General features: G+C 41.9%; 1 protein-coding gene across 1 annotated transcript; it reads right to left on the reverse strand.

Moving 5' to 3' along the window:
- Window positions 1-2,774: 2,774 nt before the first annotated feature.
- LOC138964872 (uncharacterized) lies at window positions 2,775-14,228 on the reverse strand. Its single transcript, XM_070336937.1, has 4 exons — window positions 9,855-14,228; window positions 9,389-9,569; window positions 8,797-9,016; window positions 2,775-8,275 (listed from the first exon to the last, which is right to left on the reverse strand). The coding sequence occupies exons 1-4, from the start codon at window positions 14,059-14,061 to the stop codon at window positions 7,700-7,702; spliced, it is 5,184 nt and encodes a 1,727-aa protein (XP_070193038.1). The 5' UTR covers window positions 14,062-14,228; the 3' UTR covers window positions 2,775-7,699.
- Between the last annotated feature and the right edge of the window lie 9,265 nt (window positions 14,229-23,493).

Consider the following 23,493-nt stretch of genomic DNA (forward strand, 5'->3'; position numbering starts at 1 on the left):
CCCCGTCTATGTTAAAACATTTAGTCAAAACATGACAAAATGTAAAACAAAACAAGTCGCGTAAGGCGAAAATACAATATTTAGTCAAGTAGCTGTCGAACTCACAGAATGAAACTGAACGCAATGCCATTTTTCAGCAAGACCGTATACTCGTAGCATCGTCAGTCCACCGCTCATGGCAAAGGCAGTGAAATTGACAAGAAGAGCGGGGTAGTAGTTGCGCTAAGAAGGATAGCACGCTTTTCTGTACCTCTCTTTGTTTTAACTTTCTGAGCGTGTTTTTAATCCAAACATATCATATCTATATGTTTTTGGAATCAGGAACCGACAAGGAATAAGATGAAAGTGTTTTTAAATTGATTTGGACAATTTAATTTTGATAATAATTTTTATATATTTAATTTTCAGAGCTTGTTTTTAATCCGAATATAACATATTTATATGTTTTTGGAATCAGCAAATAATGGAGAATAAGATAAACGTAAATTTGGATCGTTTTATAAATTTTTATTTTTTTTTTACAATTTTCAGATTTTTAATGACCAAAGTCATTAATTAATTTTTAAGCCACCTAGCTGAAATGCAATACCGCAGTCCAGGCTTTGTCGGAGATTATTTGACCAAAATTTCAACCAATTTGGTTGAAAAATGAGGGCGTGACAGTGCCGCCTCAACTTTCACGAAAAGCCGGATATGACGTCATCAAAGACATTAATCAAAAAAATGAAAAAAACGTTCGGGGATTTCATACCCAGGAACTCTCATGTCAAATTTCATAAAGATCGGTCCAGTAGTTTATTCTGAATCGCTCTACACACACACACACAGACACACACACACACACACACACACGCACACACACACACACGCACACACACACGCACATACACCACGACCCTCGTTTCGATTTCCCCTCGATGTTAAAATATTTAGTCAAAACTTGACTAAATATAATGAACCGAGTATGGACAGATTCTTTTAGCAATGGAAACTGATGTTCAGTAAGCAGTGAATACTATTTCTTTCTCATTAACGGAGGAGTATAACTCCACCACAATACAAGGGTGATAAAAAAAAAAATTCAAATACTTAACACAATGAGGCCTGCTAGGATGCACAGGCTATCCAAGGCTGGGGGTTTAGGGGCCCATTGCTAAAAATGTGCTTTCTAGACATAGATGGATTTTAGCGTAACAAGGAAAGTGATGTTCTACAGTCTAGAAATGGGGTGTTCTAGAGATAGATGGATTTTCTAAGTAAAGTTGTATTCTAGGTGAGTTACACTGCTAGCCGGTGTCACGAACTGAAACCTCTGCTGAACAATCCTTCTCATTGCGGTCAATGCGCATGCGCCAATCTTGGACTAAAAAAATGCGACCCTTTGACCGAACGAACCATGGGTTAAGGTTAGGGTTAGGATTAGGGTTAGGGTAAGGGTTAGGGTTAGGGTTGGGTTGTTGACTTGTTCACGATCTGATTAATCTCCCCATGTTAGCACATGCGCATTGACCGCAGATGAGAAGGATTGTTCAGGCAGAGTTTTCAGTTCGTGACACCGGCAATATTTTACCGACAGGAGAATGGTGTTCTATGCGAATTACAGTGCTACAAAGGTGGTGGTTTAGAGATAGATGGACATTACCACGTGGTACCCTCCCTCTCCCGGAATAAAACAAAACAAACACCTGGTCATCAGAGAGAGACACACACACACACACACACACACACACACACACACACACACACACACACACACACACACACACACACACACACACACACACACACACACACACGCACGCACAGAGAATTTGAACATGACTACATTTTAAGTTTATTTCGTTTTGCAATGGTTACAGAATAAGCGTGCACAATTCGCACATGTAGGCATCCGGTCCTTGAAAAACAAGAACAATTAAACAACATATGGTTACATATATGTCTTTCTTTCTTTATTTGGTGTTTAACGTCGTTTTCAACCGTTCAAGGTTATATCGCGACGGGAAAAGGGGGAGATGTGATAGAGCCACTTGTTAATTGTTCCTTGTTCACAAAAGCACTAATCAAAACATTGCTCCAGGGGCTTGCAACGTAGTACAATATATGACCTTACTGGGAGAATGCAAGTTTCCAGTACAAAGGACTTAACATTTCTTACATACTGCTTGACTAAAATCTTTACAAACATTGACTATATTCTATACAAGAAACACTTAACAAGGGTAAAAGGAGAAACAGAATCCGTTAGTCGCCTCTTACGACATGCTGGGGAGCATCGGGTAAATTCTTTCTCGTGCGAACCAATATGGGACTCCCCCTAACCCGCGGGGGGTACATATGTATATGAGTTCCTTTATAAATAATAATAGATAAAATAAACAACGTTTCGCCTTTGAAATATGCCAATCAACAATGCACACAAGAAAATGTATCTCAACGGCCGCAATTGTCAAAACGAATTCCCAACCTTGGGTAACAATTAATATATCTGTAAACCGTTTAAAAAAGTAAAGTCAGTTAGAATCAAAGAAAGAAAGAAAGAGAGAGAGAGACAGAGACAGAGAGAGAGACAGAGACAGAGAGAGAGAGAGACGGAGAGAGAGAGAGAGACAGAGAGAGAGACAGAGAGAGACAGAGAGAGAGAGAGAGAGAGAGAGAAAGAGAGAGAAAGAGACAGACAGTGACAGAGAGAGAGAGAGAGAAAGAGACAGACAGTGACAGAGAGAGAGAGAGAGACTAAGAAAGAGAGAGAGACTAAGAAAGAGAGAGAGAGATTAACGATTAACGAGTTTATTGCATTTAGGCAACATGCCCCTTGCAATGGGGGGAAAAAACGTGGCAAAAACAACGTCAAGGACAAACATAAATGTAATACTGGTGGACTATCTAGTCCATCAGAAAAAGTAATTGTGATATTATATAATATGTACATTACAATGACGGCCATAGCCGGTTAAATAGTGTAGTTAAGTTGTCGCCTTTTCTGCTATTGTTCAGGATTTGCAATCAGCTCTTGTCTAAGTTTTAAACAATCAAAAATAAATGATGCCAGCATTTCCTGATTTTCAATATTCATTAAGTTGACAAAATTTCTAGCTCTCAAACAATTATTGAATAGAATGTTTAAAGAAAACTGTTGTCTTATATTTGAATAGGCTTGGCAGGCGAAGATGAAATGAATTTCATCCTCCTCCGCCAGACCACACAAGGGACATAATTCCAATCGTCTATTTACATTGTATCTGTGCCTGTTGCAATACAAGTCGTTTATGCCAACTCTAAATCGGACCAGAACGTCTCTATAACGTCTAATATGCAAACTTGATAAGTAATGTTCATACTGTAAAATAGTTTTGAAGCTTCGATAGGTCACAAATCGTTCACTATCAAATAACTTTGCATGCCAGTCTTGTTGATAGCAATCGAGCAAACGCTGCTTAAGCATCTTCAAAAAGCCAGTTTTATTACCGACCTGCTGCTCAATCCAAGAATAGCCAAAACCCAGGCGAAACACATGGTTTTTAATGTCACTAGCCCAAGTCTTAATCCCTCTTTCCTCTAAACGTTTAAGATGATCGTAAATTGCTCTTGGAATTCTATGGGAAGGCATTTCTAATAGTTTTAGCCAGTATTTAATTGCTTTCATAAGGGAATTAATAAAAAGTGGGTGTCTGCCCAATTCACCATATATCATGGTATTAGGCGTTTTCTGACTCACTGATAAGAGTTTCTTGCATGCATACATTTGGACCCGTTCAATTTCCGCAATTTCTTTTACACCCCATATTTCGGACGCATACAAAAGAGCAGGCTGAACTTTGAGGTCGAACAAACGCAAAAATACTTTTATATCATTACATTCTATTCTCCATAATGCCCGTAAAATATCCATCACTTTTTTCTTTGCTCGTGCAGCGATTTGCTCCATTGCTGTACATATTGAAAGTTTAGTTGTCAGTGTAAAGCCTAAGTAAGTGTAAGAGTTAACCACTTCTAGAAGATCACCGTTTAAATACCATTTCTCACGCGCTGCTAGGTAGCCTCCCTTGCGGAATACCATCACTTTAGTCTTACTAAGGTTGACTGACAGTCCCAGTCTACCGGAGGCCCTAGCAAGCACATTTAACTGGTTCTGCAGGCCAACAACCGTGTGTGAAACAAGGGCTAAATCATCTGCAAATAGTAAAGCGAAAATTTCTTCTATTAGGTTAGATAAAGTGATGCCATGTCTTCCGTCTCTTTATATTTAGTCAAGTTTTGACTAAATATTTTAACATCGAGGGGGAATCGAAACGAGGGTCGTGGTGTATGTGCGTGTGTCTGTGTGTCTGTGTGTCTGTGTGTGTGTGTGTGTGTGTGTGTAGAGCGATTCAGACTAAACTACTGGACCGATCTTTATGAAATTTGACATGAGAGTTCCTGGGTATGAAATCCCCGAACGTTTTTTTCATTTTTTTGATAAATGTCTTTGATGACGTCATATCCGGCTTTTCGTGAAAGTTGAGGCGGCACTGTCACGCCCTCATTTTTCAACCAGATTGGTTGAAATTTTGGTCAAGTAATCTTCGACGAAGCCCGGACTTCGGTATTGCATTTCAGCGTGGTGGCTTAAAAATTAATTAATGACTTTGGTCATTAAAAATCTGAAAATTGTAAAAAAAAATAGAAATTCATGAAACGATCTAAATTTACGTTTATTTTATTCTCCATCATTTGCTGATTCCAAAAACATATAAATATGTTATATTCGGATTAAAAACAAGCTCTGAAAATTAAATATATAAAAATTATTATCAAAATTAAATTGTCCAAATCAATTTAAAAACACTTTCATCTTATTCCTTGTCGGTTCCTGATTCCAAAAACATATAGATATGATATGTTTGGATTAAAAACACGCTCACAAAGCTAAAACGAAGAGAGGTACAGAAAAGCGTGCTATGCAGCATAGCGTAACCACTACCGCGCTAAATGGCATTGCGTTCAGTTTCATTCTGTGAGTTCGACAGCTACTTGACTAAATATTGTATTTTCGCCTTTCGCGACTTGTTTTAATTCTTCAGCAACCTCGTTAACAAATAGGGCAAAAATTTTCGGTGACAATAAACAGCCTTGTTTCAGACCGATTGGTGATCCAAAGAACTCTGAAAAGTCCTGACCAGCTCTGACGCAGCAGAGAACATTTTCATACATGCTCTTTAAAATTTTAAGCATTTTTCTAGACAATCCTTTCCGGCATAAGCATGCCCATAGCTTGTTTCTATTAATAGAGTCGAATGCCCGACGGTAATCTATGAAAGCAACAAAAACCTTTTCATTTTGCGCTAAACTTTTCTGGATTATAGTGTAAAGTGAGAAAATGTGATCAACAGTCGAGTATCCGGCTCTAAAGCCTGCTTGTTCTTCTACAATTTGTTCAGTTTCTTCCATCCACTGCGTCAGCGAGAGAGAGAGAGAGAGAGAGAGAGAGAGAGAGAGAGAGAGAGAGAGAGAGAGAGAGAGAGAGAGAGAGAGAGAGAGAGAGAGAGAGAGAGAGAGATCATGGGATGATAGTGCAGCATCAACATAAATGTGTAAGCTATGCACGGTATGAGGGACAGATAGTAAACACTTCTGCAAATAAAGGCCAATGCGTACGAGCTGGTGTCGCCACCGATCCGATACAATCATAATTGTCATCACATCCACCACATAATTGTCAGCTCAAAATTAATGTATGTTGCTTTGGTGTTATTTTTGCCGGCCTAACAGATCAACATATCTATGATCAGCAAAAGGACAGCCGTAATCGTGAGTGCTCGTAAAAAAAAAATTAATAACAGTTTGCTCTGAAACCTTAAACATTATTTTGCTTGATGATACCAGATTGCTACAAGCATTTTAAACACATAAACAAACAATAATAAATATGAATCCCAGTACAAATGTCAAAGTATGTAATGAAAACCCCAGCAAAAAGTAAAAGACTGCAAGACGGTTTCGTTTCAAAACGTACATCATAAAAGAGAATACATGTAGGTACAGACCACAAAGCGTTTATCTAAAAAAAAGTCACACACAAAAATCGAACAATAACAAAACATTGGAAGTATAATTATTAAGTATACACGTGGCCAATCAAATTTGACCTATGATCCATCCATAATTTTCAATGCACTTTTCTTCGGACAAAGGTATTAAAAAACATAAATCGTTTGTTGTAAGAAAAGTATCTTCGGTAAAAGGAGGCACAGATAACAGCTTTTCCTCTAACAGGGAAATTTGAATTATCATGCAAACATTCTCCAATGACTTTTTTTGTCTGTGACCACTGCACCTTTTTCTGCTTCTTTGTCTTGGTCTTGTTTAGCTCTTAAGTTTGGTGGACTTGGGATAGAACTTAAATCCAATTCTCAGATCTTTGAACACAAGTAATAGGCCTATATAATGAAGAATCCACATTTGCAATGTAAGATAATACGACGTGAAATGAGCGATCAAAACTTAAAGAACAAGTCGGGTAAGGCGAAAATACAACATTTAGTCAAGTAGCTGTCGAACTCACAGAATGAAACTGAACGCAATGCAACGCAGCAAGACCGTATACTCGTAGCATCGTCAGTCCACCGCTCACGGCAAAGACAGTGAAATTGACAAGAAGAGCGGGGTAGTAGTTGCGCTAAGAAGGATTGCAGGCTTTTCTGTACCTCTCTTTGTTTTAACTTTCTGAGCGTGTTTTTAATCCAAACATATCATATCTATATGTTTTTGGAATCAGGAACCGACAAGGAATAAGATGAAAGGGTTTTTAAATTGATTTCGAAAATTTAATTTTGATAATAATTTTTATATATTTAATTTTCAGAGCTTGATTTTAATCCAAATATAACATATTTATATGTTTTTGGAATCAGAAAATGATGGAGAATAAGATGAACGTAAATTTGGATCGTTTTATAAATTTTTTTTTTTTTTACAATTTTCTGATTTTTAATGACCAAAGTCATTAATTAATTTTTGAGCCACCAAGCTGAAATGCAATACCGAAGTCCGGGCTTCGTCGAAGACTACTTGACCAAAATTTCAACCAATTTGGTTGAAAAATGAGGGTGTGACAGTGCTGCCTCAACTTTCACAAAAAAACCGGATATGACGTCATCAAAGACATTTATCAAAAAAATGAAAAAACCGTTCGGGGATATCATACCCAGGAACTCTCATGTCAAATTTCATAAAGATCGGTCCAGTAGTTTGGTCTGAATCGCTCTACACACACACACGCACAGACAGACAGACACACATACACCACGACCCTCGTTTCGATTCCCCCTCTATGTTAAAACATTTAGTCAAAACTTGACTAAATGTAACAAACACATGCGTAGAAAATGTCTGCATAAAAATCAAAAACAAAACAGCAAGCGTTTCAAATTCACTAAGTGCAAAATTCATTAAAGTTTATGGAAAGCTAAACACACACACACACACACACACACACACACACACACACACACACACACACACACACACACACACACACACGCACACACATTCCCTAGAAATTTGGTATATCGGTCTTTGAAGTGGACACAAAAGATACATATATGTAGCAGACAGGTAATACCAGAGGATAATTTGCCTATTAATTTTGGAACGTTCGCAGCATATATCTGGTTCGATTTTCTCACAGTAAGACACGTTTTATGACTGTCCAAGTTGATCATTGATAGTGCAACACGAACTCCTGACCAAAAATACCATTGTGATCTCTGGCCAGATGATCGTAACATTGTTTCTCCGTCGGAAACTTTTTAGTGCACACCCAACAAAAAACTGCACCGCACGCTGTGCAGTGCATCTTGTTACAGCCCGATATCTTTTCAATGGGGCTCTTACAGCCTGGGCAGCCTCTTCGGTTTTTCGGGTCCTTCTTCACCCAGTCTTCGATCCCTTCGCCGGGTTCTTTGCAACTGCGCAGCATACTGCACGACATTCCATCGTGAGCTTGCTGGTGACATGCTGTGCACGTTCGCGATTTGCATTCTGGGCACAGGAAGACATCTGCGCTGCTCTCGCTTGTAACGCGGTACACCATTGGACAGTCGGGCGTGGTGCAGAATCGAGCCTTGTCGCGATTGGCCAGAACAAAATGGGAGAGGGCGGAAGTGGCGAGGGCGGGGATTTTGATGTGACCGAGACGCGACAGAGTGTAGAAGTCCCGCCAGGCAAGGGGAAGGTCACAACCATCCTGGCAGCAAGTGACAGGGAAGATGTGGTCCTTGATGGCAATGCTCACCTGAAAATTGAAAACCACGAATGTTGTTACTGTTGTAGAACTTGTTCGTGTGTTTCTGGAGAAGATTAGTAAGCTAAACCATGCAGGGACCTATATTTAGATCTATGGCTAACCCGTCGCGATATAATCTTCGTGGTTGAAAACAACGTTAAACACCAAATAAAGAAAGAAAGAAAGAAAGATCTATGGCTAAACACATTCAAAAGTGAATAAAAACGGTTATACGCATAAAACCCACTCGTGCGAAAACGCGAGTGTTCGGCATGGGAGTTTGAGCCCATGAACGCAGAAGAAGAAGAACGACAACAAAAAGAAGGAGAAGAAGAAAAAGAAGGAGAAGGAGAAGAAGAAGAAAAAGTAATGCACAGTAAAGGGCAAGAATAAATATAAGTAAAAGTTGGAGTATGGTGTCCTTATCAACAACAAAGGAGTATGCCAACAATCCTACTTTTTGCTTTACTTTCTGAACCTTTACATCTGCAGTAACCAGATGCGGACCGACAAAATAGTATCTTGCTGACCTGACGCACAATACAGCCTTTGCAGAGAGCATGAGCGCAGACTTCAAGGCGATACAAATCTCCTTTGTCGATGGGACAGAAGCAGGCGGCACAGTCAATGCTGTCGTCTTCTTGATCAGCACTTCGGGTACTGGATGCCTTCAGAGCCTGGTCCGACTCTTCCACCACTTGCTTGGCTTTTTCGATACTCCCTGGTGGGCCCCTCAGCTTCAGTTTGTGTCTGAAACAGGGTGGAGTTATCAAATGACGTTTGGATCTATACGCAACGTACGTGCACCCGTTGGTATGCTGCGGACGAGGGTTGAATCGCAAGGAAACACTCGATCCACGAAGTCTGTGCTCTTGCAAAAGACCCTCCCAATATGAACAGAAATGTCATGGTCAGGAAACAACAACAAGACGGATTTAAGGGATTTTTTATTAAAGAATCCCAGCTAGTGGCAACAAAACGTTGCCGAGGATGAAGTTACAAAATAAATGTAAATGTACTTACACACACATGTAATCTTAATTTTGCAAATGCAGATCGGCTCAGCAACGTTTCGTAAGTGAGTATAGTAAATGATATTAAACTAATAAACTAGTGTCTCACCTACGATAGTCGACGTCAATACTGAGAAGGCCTGTCGCCTGACGCAGCCCATCGAGATCTTCCCCGTGTTTCACGTGCAGCGTCTTCAGCAGTCCTGGGGATCTCCCGTCTCCTCGGAGCATGATCTCCTCCCCCGTTCCTAAAATCGTGTCGTTCAGGTAGCTGTTGATCTTCAGACTCACTAGAAAACATGCAATGCCATCACTTGTAATGGATGTGAAGTAGAGTTGATCTTCGTTCTCACGGCAGAAAATGCCATTTATTGCGACTTGTGTGGAAAGGTGTTTGAAGACTTAGAAAACGAAACAAAAATGCGTGTCACTGTCAGCAGCAATAAGGATACGATAAGAAATACACAATTTAAGAACGACAGGAAATAGAATACAAGAAGCAAGCACAAGAGTTTGTCCTGAGGTTTCTGTCATTCTCTTTTAAAACGCAATAAACACAAGTTGACTGTACCCACCTTTTGTGCAAGCTTGCGGGGAGCCGTGAATGGAGACGGTCCTCAGACGATTGTCAACGCTGACATAAGCTGACGTCTCCTTCTCGGCCTCTTTCAGCATCTGACGTCCGGCTGACGTCAGCAGATTACCCAAAGCCGGAATGTCTTTGCACTCCAGGACGTCGCCTCTGATGACATCGCTGAGAAAGGATCTGGCCTGGACCAGATCAGACATATCATCGGCTTTGAGACAGATGAGTCGGTTGTTGCCTGCCAGTTCCTTCACGGTTACCTCTACGTCCATGTCAGCCAGTTGTCGAGCAATGAGATCATCAAGCTCAGTTTTGCAGACGTCATACACAGGCTGAGGAACTCGCAGGGTGGCGGAGATGATGGGCTCTACCTCAACCTTTGCGCCTCCCAGCGTGAAATCAACTCGAAGAGCTCTGCAAGCTTCCAGGCCTTCAATGGGGTCGCTGAAGCGAGCCTCGCCCAGAAACATAGCCGTCTTCTCCGTCTTTGGCGAGAAGACCGTGACGGTCACTCTCGAAGCAGTCAAATGTCGTTCAATCTTGGCCTTGATTTGATCTTCAAACCGTTTGAGTTCCTGCTTGTCAGTTCTACCGAGGGTTTGTCTGGGGACTGAAACACTCTCCACGATGTCGGGCGCATCCTCGCTCTCGCCGATCGTGTGCAGGACGGTGCGTTTGATGAGGTCCTCGGTCACCTCAGCAGGCAGTTGAGTCAGGTACAAACTGTTTTCGTCCTTCTTATTGATCTTGACACGAACGAGGTTCCCTCCGATGTACACGTTGCTTATGGCGAGACACTTGGAGATGTAGGCTGGAGAGACAGCAACAAACCCAAAGCCCTTAGCTCGGCGGCGGTTCCAAGACAGACGAGCCTTGAACTCAGCGTTGTACTTGGTCAGACGGCGGTGTTCTAGTTCAGCCACGTCGTGATCGTCATCTTTGGAACCTTTTACCGCAGCGGCAGCCTCAGCCGTTGTCCTGAACACCACGCAGCCCCAGTTCTTCCCGCCCTGAAACTTGCGGCAGTAACTGATCTCTCCATACGCCTGAAACTTTTGCTTGATGGCTTCTTCTGTGAGATCATTGGAGGGACTTGAGATGAAGACCTTCCTGGTCTCATGCGGCATGAGGATGTCTGTGATCTGTGCTCCCTGGCCCAGTAGAACACGGACGCCTGACTGTTCAGATCCTACAGATACCTCTTGGACCTCTCGCTGCAGATCCTTCACAGCGGTGTCAATCGTCTGCCTCAGCTTGTTCTCAAGGGTTTTCACGCTGTCAGTCATATCAGTGCTGAATACTTTCACCTCGCCTGTTTCCCGACTGGCCTCCAGGACAATGACTGAAGATGATTCTGCGGAAGCAATGGTTTCTTGAAGCTCCTTGATGTTCGTGAAGCGGGGACCGACTACAGCAAAGAAGGCATGCGAACCAGCAGCTTGCGTGAAGACGTTTTGCAGTGTCTTCTTCCGGACTTCCTCTGCGTCAAACCCAAAGTGCTCTTTCTTAAGCTGCCTGACCAGGGAGTCATCTACAGGCGTGATGCCAGTGATGAAGTCACGTGAGGTCTGCAGTAGCTGGTCGAAGACCACCCATTCCGGGTAGCTACCCAGGGAGCAGAGCGCTGAGGACGGGTGGAAGAAAACCCGTTTGGAAGCCTGGGCAGCAAAGTAGCCAGCTTTTTCTCGCCCAAGGAAATGACAGAGGTTTTGTGCATTGCAAATGAACAGCATCTTTTTCAACGCATCCAGTGTGCCTGTGTCCTCGGAGAGTTTGTGGGTCACCTGCAACTCCAGGTCGTTCTTCAGCAGCTTGCATACGTCATTGACCGTGTCCCTGACACCTCGGATGACCTTGACGTTGATCGAGTTTTCAACGCACCACTTGTTTTTCTGCTTCTCCTCTACCCCCTGCCATGCCTTGAAGACCTCCAGTGACGTCAGACTGTCGCCACCATTGTGGCTGAACGTCAGCTTGGCTTTATCTAGATTGGCGTGCTCTGCCTCCGTCACGCCTCTGTAAAACAGACCGCTACCGGCACTTACAAGGGCGGCAAGAACAATAGCATCAAAGAGCAGACCACAGTCGCGACCGTGCAATGTCATTAGTCCAAGCTTTGGATCGAAGGGCAGCCTAGCAATCCATCTTCCTTTGTCAGTGATGACGTTCTCCTGCATGGCCCCCAGCTGATGCAGGGTCTTCAAAGCAGCATCTATGGCTTCCTGGCTCGGCGACTGCACAAAATCGTACATGTCAGGCGTGACACCGAGCTCCGCAAGCTTTAGCAGAGCATGACCAAGGTGAGTCTTGAGGATTTCAGGCAGGCTGATGACATCCATGGCCTGGAAGCTGTGCTGGGAGTACAGCCTGTAGCACTTTCCCGGAGCGGTTCTTCCCGCCCTGCCCTTCCTCTGTTCCGCAGAGCTCTGACTTATCACGGTGACGTTGAGAGATCGCAGGTTCCTCTTGGGGTCGTAACGCATCTCCTTGGCAACGCCGGTGTCCACTACGTACTTGATGCCGTCGATGGTGATGGAGGTCTCCGCGCAGTTGGTGGCGAACACGATCTTTCTCTTGTTCCTCTCCAAGGGTTCAAAAACCTTCTGTTGCTCGTCAGCCTGTAGCTGCCCGTGCAGTTGAAGGCACTTGAAGTCTGTACGGTCTGCCATCCTCTGCTGAAATGTGTCGCAGCATCTCTGGATCTCCACGGCTGATGTGAGGAAGACCAAGATATCTCCTGGTGGCTCTTTCTCGTGTATTTCTACAGCTTTGTTGACGGCAGCCTCCGTGTAATTCCCAAAGTCGTTCTCTTCCTCGCTGACAGAGTCTTGCCACACCACATCCACCGGAAAGGCCCTGCCACTCACGCGCAGGACAGGACAGTTGTTACCAAAGAAACGAACGAAGACTTGTGGATCAATAGTGGCAGAGGTGATGATGACTCTGAGGTCGGGCCTTCTCGCCATGCATCTCTTGACCATGGTCAGCAGGATGTCGGTAAAGAGACTCCGCTCATGAGCCTCGTCCACCACGACACACGAAAACGCCTTGAGGTCTGGGTCCGTCAGGCACTCGTTCAGCAGTGCGTGGTCCGTCATGTACATCACTTTGGTGGAGGGGGAGGTCTTCGCTCTGCTGCCTACCTTGTAGCCCACGTCCTTCCCCACGTTGGTGGCAAGCTCCTGTGCCACGTGTGTCGCCAGGGAAGAGGCGGCCACTTTACGGGGCTGGGTGCACACGATGGCGCCTCGGTCAGCAAGGCCAGCTTCGAGCAAATACTGCACCACTTGAGTGGACTTGCCGGACCCTGTCTCTGCCAGCAGGACGGACACAGGATTTTGCCGCACCAGTTCTACGACTTCCTGACGACGAGCGTACATGGGCAGGGCCTTTTCCAGCCTGCAGCACTCCACCCCGAGCTGCTTTCGTAATGCCTGGCCTTCCTTCTCGTAGTTGTCTCCTTGCAGAAGAGTGTCGAGTTTTTGTCGAAAACCGTCCAAGGCTGCGTTGAACTCTCTCTTCTGTCTCTGGAGTTCTTCCAGTTTGTGTTCCAGGGCAGCGATCTCTTCGAGCGTGTTCTTTGCTGTGTACAAGTCAGACAACTTCTCTTTGGCTTTGTCGATCTTCTCCTGCGTTTCGATTAGCTTCTGATTGTGGGCGCGCACTACCTGTTCTGACCTGGCGTCGAACTCGCGCTCTATTACTCTCCTCAGTTCTCTCTTCGCCTTTTCCGTGTTCTGGCGATGTAGCTCAGCAGGTAGGAAGTCGTCGAAGCTGCAATCTATGAGGGGCGTGAAGCGCGTTCTGTCCTTGAGGATGAGGTTCCTGAGTTTCTTGGCCATGATCTTGCTATTGCAGGTGAGTGTGCAGAAAGTGAACACGTCGCTGTGTCTGATGCACGTCTCTGTCGGGGTCAGTTCCACGCCTGGCATGTTCACTTTTGCAGTCAGCACGTCACTCAGGACCCGTATGTCACGGATGACGTCATGAATTCTGACGTAAACGTTCGTTTGCTGAGGGGCAAGCTTCTTGCGTGCGGGAACAGTGTGTGGAGGTTTTCTTGTCCTTTGTCTTGCCTGTGTTTCAGGATCATTTTTATTTTCCCTGTGTGGCTGGTTTGGGTTTTCTTGCAGGTCTTGTCGTAATTCGTCTCCGTCCGACAAAGTTCTTGCTGTGTTACGGCGAGGAAAAGACATTTCTATTATCTTTCCGTTCCTTTCTTTTCTTTCTTTCTTCCGTTATTTTTTTCTTTCTTTCCCGATTTTCTTTTCTATTCCCTCATCTCTTCTCCTTTGTTGAATCTGGTCGAATGTACTGAACTGTCATCACATTTCAAGTACGGCGCTGAAACAGGAAATGCGGCATGAGCGTAAATACGAGTATAGCCTACTACAAACTATAATTTCACTCACCAAATCACTGGCAAATAAGCAAAAACAACACGCAAGGTAGCTTAAAATATGCTTCATGTTCAGCGTTATTGCCCGTTTGCCTTACGCCTCAGACCAGGTTTTTCGAAAAGATCTCGCGATCTACACATATTTTGCAATATGGATAAGAACATAATAAGTACGTCAAAAGTATACCTAATTTTATTTACATTTACTTCAATCATTACTTTCCTCTGGTTAATTATTTCTTCATAAAGACTACTTAAAATGACTCAAATGTTTCCCCCTTGCCAGGCCTCTACAAACATGCAGGTTGTTTTTACATTTAGTCAAGTTTTGACTAAATGTTTTAACATAGAGGGGGAATCGAGACGAGGGTCGTGGTGCGGTGTGTGTGTGTGTGTCTGTCTGTGTGTGTAGAGCGATTCAGAGTAAACTACTGGACCGATCTTTATGAAATTTGACATGAGAGTTCCTGGGTATGATATCCCTAGAAATTTTTTCATTTTTTGGATAAATGTCTTTGATGACGTCATATCCGGCTTTTTGTAAAAGTTGAGGCGGCAGTGTCACACCCTCATTTTTCAATCAAATTGATTGAAATGTTGGCCAAGCAATCTTCGATGAAAGCCGGACTTTGGTATTGCATTTCAGCTTGGAGACTTAATAATTAATTAATTCTTCTTCTTCTTCTTCTTCTGCGTTCGATGTTAATAATTAATTAATTAAATAATGACTTTGGTCATTAAAAATCGGAAAATTGTAATTAAAATTATTTTTTTATAAAACGATCCAAAATTACGTTCATCTTATTCTTCATCATTTTTTTATTCAAAAAACATATAAATATGTTATATTCGGATTAAAAACAAGCTCTGAAAATTAAAAATATAAAAATTATTTAAAAACAATTTCATCTTATTCCTTGTCGGTTCCTGATTCCAAAAACATATAGATACAAGGAACTTAGTCGATAAATATCGACAGGGGACCGACAAATGGTTTAAATGTGAAATGTGTGTATATGGGTGTGGGTCTGACACAAACAAACAAACAAACCATGTGAACCCCCCCCCCCCCCCCCCCCCCCCCGGGCCGCGCAGGCCTTCGATGTAGCGATTGAAAATAAAAGGATGTTCTCAAATGGTTCAATTCTCATTTGGTCTGATTCTCAAATGGTACCGGTATACTCCCCCCCCCTGGCCGCAGGCCTAGGATTTAAAAAAAAATTAATTAATTATTTATTTGTTTTAAACATTAAACAAATTAATTAGAGTAAAACGAAACATTAAAACGTTAATATTAAATAATGATAATAAACAAGAATTTAACACACAAAAAACAAAAAAGTAGATAATACGTCCACGCTGGGAATCGAACCCGAACAACTTTCGCCTTACCACCCCGCCACAAACTCTTCATTAATCTGACAGTGAGTTCAGTGCTATTATACCTAACCGCTACTGGCAGACATGGGCCGATCGATCGACCGGTAACTTCCACATTCTTCCACACAAAGCTTTGTCAGTTGTTGAGGCCTTGCAAGGTTTTGACGGCAACAATAATTATTGTAGTTCTCTAAGACTTTATTTCTGTTTGATTTGTAATATGTTGGGAAGACATATTTATCAATTGATCAACAAAATAAAACATAATAAAAAACGACACAATATTGTTAAAATCATTATTGGCCAACGTTGAACGTTTACGAAGGCCTCAATCTTCACACGCAAAAACCGTAGACCAGATGAATAGGTGCTTGATTTTGGTATTTTGAATTACATAACATTAAACCTTTGTTGGGCTTCATGGTCATGGCAACAGCCATAATAATATTATATGATGTATACTATTATATTTCAGCATATGTGAATTACATGTCATCATACCAAACTGTCATACATTTTTATTCCTACATTATTCTGATTGATCACAACCAAACCTACTATCATTGGACACATCCAAATGCAAGCGCCTGTTCTTTAAAATTTGCTGGGTCGGGCTTTGCCACAGACACTGTTTGGCCTGTAGCTAAAATGTACAATGTATTTTCTGATTTGTGCACAAAAGCTTTTTTTTCTTTTTTTTCTTTTTTTTAACATAACAATGTTTAATGTCACTGTAAGTTTGAAAGACCATGGTCACATTTGTAAAACAAATGTTAAATTAGAAAATAAATAACATTTTGGTTCATGATTTTTTCATACACATGTGCTGAAAATAAGACATAAAAATGTTGGTATATAAGTCACTCAAATGCAGCGTAGAATGAATGGTTTGAGTTTGTTGCGGTTGACCCTGCACAGTTCGACCTATGATGTTTTTGTTGAAATATGTTGCCGTCACCCCTCCCATAGGGTGACGTATTTCACAACTTCCTGTGTTACACAAACTCAGTGATGACCAATTTTTCCTTCACCCCTCCCATAGGGTGACGGATTTCACAACTTTCTACTGATGAACAATGTTTGTTTTTTTTTTTGTTGTTTTTTTTACATTTTATTTCCTTTATATACACATAAACACAGCATAGCATACATCATACACCGAGTTTATCAACAAAGCGCATACACACGTACATACCTAGACAAGACGCAGACATAGACAGTAGGGTGGGATGTTGAAAAGACAGGGGATATGGAAGGGGGGGGGGAACTGAGGTTGTGGGGGGGGGGGGGGGGTTGTAACTGAGGTTGGGGGAGGGGAGGGGGGTAGGTGGGGGCGGTGGTCACAATTTAGCCTCCAAGTATACATGGGGTTTAATTATCGGCATAAAAGTATTGTATAACCTGTTATGAGTAAATGGGTCAGGGGGTATCACATTCAAAAATGTTCATACGAAATCAATCAATACAATTATCCTATAGCATCAATGAAAAAAGTGTCTATATAAACACCACTCTTTTTCAAATTTACCATAATAATTATTTACACTAGCATTATACTTTTCGATCAAAAACCTTTGTTTAGCAATTTTCACAAAAACATTTAGTGTTGGGACTGTCTTATTTAATTTGGCTCCAAATATACTTTGTTTGGCAAGGAGAAAACAGCATCCGTATGAAAGTTGTCTAAATACCCTAAAATGACTAGCTCTTTTGACAAATTCAAATTACTGCAATGTGTGAAATTTTGACATAACCATTCTGTGAAATCAGACCAGAAAAGCTTAACTCTTGTGCACTCCCAAAACAAATGTTCTAAGGTTTCCTCTTCCTGTGTACAAAAGCTACATAGTGATGTGTCAGAAATTTTCATCAAAAATAACAGGCGTTGAGTGGGAAAAATTCTATGCAGTATTCTATATTGGAACCACCTTAGGTATGTGTCTTGTGTAGTTCGCCTTATTGTCAGAAATACCTTTCCAACATTTACATCAAAATTCAATAAATTAGCCCATTTTTCCATGCACAGTAGATTGCCATCATTTTTCACAAGATGGGTATATATATGTTTTACTCCACCTTTAGCTATTTGTTTCCATACCACATCATCACCAATATGAAAAACATTGTTTAAAACTGCATCTAACTTTAGTCTTTTATGAAAATTCTTAACTGAGCGCATAACGCCCTCGAAAAAGACAAAATTCAGTTGTAAATTTGGATGTTTCAATTTAAAATCGTTATATGACAAAAACCCATCGGCTCTCATCAAGTGACCGACTGTAACAATGCCGTTTTCCATCCAATTCCTGTTAAAAATAACCTTTTTATCTATGCAAATATGTACATTATAATACAGACGCTCTGAAGCAAAATCACTCAAGGAGATGGGGACACATTTGCATGCAAAATGTTTATAATGTTTGAAAACATCTCTCCAGAAAGGATTCTGAACTCTTTGCATCAATATGTTTCCAAACTCACCTCCTCTTTTGTGAATGTTATGTACAAGTGGACACAGAGCTTTCAGAAGTTAAGTTACTTTTCCTTCACTGCAAAGGACTCGCTGTAACCATGATATCTTCAGAGCTGACAAAAAGCATTTCAAATCGACCATTTTAAGCCCCCCCTCTTCAAACGACTGATATGCTGTTGTTCTCTTTATTCTATCTTTCTTACCATTCCATAGAAATGAAAAAAATAACCTATTCAAATCAAACAAAAACTTATCATCAGGGTCTGGTAAACTCATAAACAGATGAGTTAACTTAGACAGCGCCAAACTCTTAATAACTGTTATTTTTCCAAAGGGTGTTAAATTTCTTCTGGACCAGGACCTGAACAAATTCTCAATTTCTACCAATTTATGTTCATAATTAAGGGGTATAATGTCATCTAAGTTGACTGAAAAAACAATGCCAAGAACTTTAAATGTTACAGGGTTCCAACTGAGCATAAGTTCCGACATAAATTTAATATTACAATTTGTATGTGAGCCTATCCAGACTGCCGTAGTTTTCTCATAGTTCATTTTCAGACCGGATATAGAGGCAAATTGCTTCAAAACGTTCATACATGCACAAAATGATTGTTTTGAACCATCCAGAAACAAGGCGGTGTCATCTGCAAACTGGGATATTAATATTTCATCATCTGCCACCTTTATACCTTTTATCTCTGTACTCTGGCGGATCATAATGGACAGAAATTCAGCACATATTAGATATAAATAAGGTGACAATGGATCTCCTTGTCTGGTACCTCTTTGTACATCAAACCAACTGGAATATTTACCATTCACAGAAACACATGATCTAATATTATTATAAAAAGTGAAAATCCATCTTTTAATGTCATCACCGAAGTTGAATTTGCACAAACATGATGACCAATTTTGCCTTCACCCCTCCCATAGGGTGACGGATGTCACAACTTCCTGTGTACACAAACTGATGACGTATTTCACAACAAAATGGCGCTGCCCATGGTCAACCTCGAAACTATCCGTATAGAATGGGGGCCTCCTGGCCCCCATAATGATATGTTTGGATTAAAAACACGCTCAGAAAGTTAAAACGAAGAGAGGTACAGAAAAGCGTGCTATGCAGCACAGCGCAACCACTACCGCGCTAAACAGGCTCGTCAATTTCACTGCCTTTTGCACGAGCGGCGGACTACGGTCATTGTGAAAAAAAATGCAGTGCGTTCAGTTTTATTCTGTGAGTTCCACAGCTTGACTAAATGTAGTAATTTCGCCTTACGCGACTTGTTTTGTTTTTACCTGTGCCCAAGGACTACTACCAGAGACTATATACTCTATAGTCTCTGCTACTACTAAGTCCTTGCCTGTGCCGTATTCGCATACCCGTGTATCTCGTGCTGACATGATACATGTCACACTAACACCAAAGCTTTCTAAGGGGTTCAGAGCACTGGCCGTTGACAAGAAAAGTACTGAATTGCCGTCGAACAGGGAGCATCGAGGGGCCAGTAAAAGATCCATGCATTGTGTGTGTGTGTGTGTGTGTGTGTGTGTGTGTGTGTGTGTGTGAGTGTTCTCCATCTGTCAGTTTTGATAAGTCAGCCAGTATATGTATGTGACTTTCTGTGTCTATTTGCATGTACTTGTGAACGCATGTAGATGTACGCACACACACGCACACACACACACGCACACACGCATACACGCACACACACATATACACACACACACATACAAACACACACACGCACACACATACACCACCACCACAAACACCACCACCACAAGAACCACACACACACACCACACACATGCACAAACAATCTCTCTCTCTCTCTCTCTCTCTCTCTTTCTCGCACACGCTGGAGCAACATAAAGTTGACCAAAAAATTATTGCAACAATTTTCGCACGCTAAGAAAAGCATTAAAACGCAATTTATTTTATTTGAACTTTATATGCCCAAAAAGGTAATTATGTCAGCTGTACATATCATTTGTCCGATTGATGGTACTTTGTATAGGCATTCCGTGACAGCCTGTCAAACAAGGTCACCCCTAAAATCGACCTGACAAAAACCATTGCCCCGTATTTTAAAATCTGCAAAAAATCAGAATATGCACAAACCAAACACTTCTAACATCCATTGGAAAGGCCGTTCAAATTCCTGTTCAGAACATTTTGTTTTATGCACTATGTAGCCTTTTGTCAAAGGTTTCAGAGAAGTTATGAGCAATAGGCTGACCAAAATCTGTGTTGCTTTTTGCGAATGTGTATAGTTAGCGTGTCGTATTACGTAACTTTTCCAAAAGAACTAAACAAATATTCATATTAATTCAGGGACTTTGCATGCTAAGCAAATATTGGATGAGGCAATAGATGCCAAAGTTTGAGGCAGATCCAAGTGCTGGTTTACATTTGCTGGAGATGGGAACACACATGCAAAATTATCGATCACCGTCAGTGGTACTGAGTACACTACCCGCTGTGCTCGCTGTGTTGCGCTTTTGTGACCCGCAGCGAAGGAAGCACAGGCCAAGGCCAGTTTATCTCCACAGCTACTGTACGCATTACCAAGGACGGTGATCGATACATTTTCTTGCGCGTTCCCATCTCCAGCAAATGTAAACCAGCAATTGGATCTGCCTCAAACTTTTGTACCTATTGCTCAAACCATGTTTTGCTTGGGAACGTCCCACTAGTCCGAGGGTTCACTAGTCCGAGGGTTCACTAGTCCGAGGGTTCACTGTCCGAGGGTTCACTAGTCCGAGGGTTCACTAGTCCGAGGGTTTACTATAGACGCTTGATTTTCCAGTTCGTCCCACTAGTACGAGGGTTCACTAGTCCGAGGGTTCACTAGTCCGAGGGTTCACTAGTCCGAGGGTTCACTATAGACGCTTGATTTTTCAGTTATTATACCGTCCCTTAAAAGGCGGTATATAGGTTTCACTGTGTCTGTCTGTCTCTGTGTGTGTGTGTCTGTCTGTGTGTGTGTGGGGGGGGTGTGTGTGTGTCTGTCTGTCCGCAAATAGAATGATATCCGATGTTTGAGAACCGATTTCAATGAAATTATGTGTGAGGCTGTAGTACAACCCAGGCTCGATCCTCTCCATAATTCAGGTCGGTGGGATAACTAATTGACCCTCACGGGCAAAAGGAAACCCGAGGTGCTATATAATATGACTAAAAACTGTAGGCAGTTCGATCACGTAATTGTCCAGTCGGGGCGGTATCCTGATAAATTTAATATCCTTTCTTCAGTCAAAATATAAATAACTAAGTTTCTTGGGGGAAATAGTCTGAGATTTCTTCAGTCAAATATAAAACACCACATTATCTTTTCGAATGAAAACAACTCAGTGTTTTTATGAGAATATTCTTCGATTTGGTTCCCACAGTAGTGAAAAACACACGCACGCACGCACACGCACATCCACGCACACATACACACACAAAATAAAAACAAATCAAATTGAATATCCTTTGTTCAAGCGTCTATAGTGAACCCTCGGACTAGTGAACCCCTCTCGTTTTGCTTAGCAAGTCAAGTCAAGTCAAGTCAAACAGTTTATTTACCAAATGCAAAGCACAGGATTTTGTCATGGTGTATGCATAAAACTTCACACTCCTTCCACACGCATATATGACAACAACTATGTACAGACAAAGTGTTCAATCTCACTGGGCCCACTACGTGTGCACACCAACCAGACAGTTCAAAACGGACTGGTTGTTCCTTTAGCACCAATCTGACAGGAGCAATCACAGGTTGCATGGATAAAGATAAATGAATTCCCTAAAAATCATATCTAAAAATATAGTCATCAATATAATAAATCCGAGTACATGCTAACACAGTTATTCAAAGGACACAACCCTTACATCTATTAAGATATTTCATTTAAGGATACTCGATCCATTTCAAAACTTTAATTGACACATATCACAGATATAGATCTAACAAATCTAAGAACGATCAACCATTGAGGCCGCAAGGACTGCCTCAGGAAAGAAACTGTTTCTGAAACGAGAAGTCCTGCTCTTCAGAGCGCGGAAGCGCTTGCCTGACGGGAGGAGCTCGAACAGATGGCTAGCTGGGTGAGATGAGTCTGCCACTATACCCCTAACTCTCTTTGCTAAACGTGAGCTGTACAGTGAGGCGACTGACGGAAGTTCGCAACCCACAATACGAGACGCTTGTCTGACAATGCGCTCCAGCTCTTCCTTGTTCCTAGCACTGGCACTGGCATGCAAAGTCACGATTTTTTAACCTAAAACCCTGAATTAATAGGAATATTTGTTTAGTTCTCTCGGAAAATGTACGTAATACAACACGCTTATTATACACATTCGCAAAAAGCAAGACAGATTTAGGTCAGCCTATTGGTAATAACTTCTAAAATTTCCAAAGCGAATCATTGAGAACTTAAGCAGATATGGCTCTTTGGGTGGAGGACCCCCTCAAAAATGGCCGCAAAACGTGCCTTGTTTGGCCTCTGAAACGGGACAAAGGGCTACATAAAGACTAAAGCAGTTAGGTGCATAAAACAAAATGTTCTGAACTGGAAATTAAATGGCCTTGCCAATGGATGTTAGAAGTGTTTGGTTTGTGCATATTCTAATTTTTTGCAGATTTTAAAATACGGGGCTATGGTTTTTGTCAGGTCGATTTTAGGGGTGACCTTGTTTCACGGGATGCCTATATAAAGTACCATCAATCGGATAAATGATATGTACAGCTGACATAATTACCTTTTCGAGCATATAAAACTAACTGAAATGAATCGCGTTTTAAAGCTTTTCTTACCGTGAAAAAATTGTTGCAATAATATTTTGGCTAAGTTTAGATAGAACACTGTATCTATCGGCCTGCGCCGCCAAATCGCGCGATAACTCTGCGTTAACTTGCGTGGCCTTGCGAGATCTGCCGCAAAATGCGGGCATGTCCGGATAGCTCTGTGAGAGGTTGCGTTTCAAATTGTGAATTTTCAATGTGAACAGTGTGCTGCAGCAATGATAACCGCGAGAATAATCCTAAAGTTCGTTCAAAGTACCCAAGCATGGCCCGTGCCATTCTGATCATCATCGCTCCACGGCTATCGCCTGTTATCTCTCTGACCGGACGCTGAAGTCCTACGCGAATCTATCAAAACAAGAATACAGAGTTATCTCCCATATGTTGTTCGCGAGTAGTGTTCGCGAGACGAAAATGATTGCAGATTGGCCGACTTCGACAGTGATCTCCGTTCTGTTCTTCACAGTTATGATAAAGACATCGTTCTAAGGTCAAAACAAGTCGAAATTTTGGGACTGCTGCCGGAAGGAGACCGTAATATATGGTTGCATCACTGTCAGAAAAAATCGTCTGCTCC

Source organism: Littorina saxatilis, linkage group LG4 (assembly GCF_037325665.1).
Source record: "Littorina saxatilis isolate snail1 linkage group LG4, US_GU_Lsax_2.0, whole genome shotgun sequence".
Classification (NCBI taxonomy): domain Eukaryota; kingdom Metazoa; phylum Mollusca; class Gastropoda; order Littorinimorpha; family Littorinidae; genus Littorina; species Littorina saxatilis.

Coding starts and splice junctions, on each gene's coding strand:
- LOC138964872 (XM_070336937.1), bottom strand. CDS start 14,061: ATGTCTTTTCCTCGCCGTAACACAGCAAGAACTTTGTCGGACGGAGAC. Junction 9,570..9,854: donor CCCGCAAGCTTGCACAAAAG/GTGGGTACAGTC, acceptor CATGTTTTCTAG/TGAGTCTGAAGATCAACAGC. Junction 9,017..9,388: donor ATTGACGTCGACTATCGTAG/GTGAGACACTAG, acceptor ACCCTGTTTCAG/ACACAAACTGAAGCTGAGGG.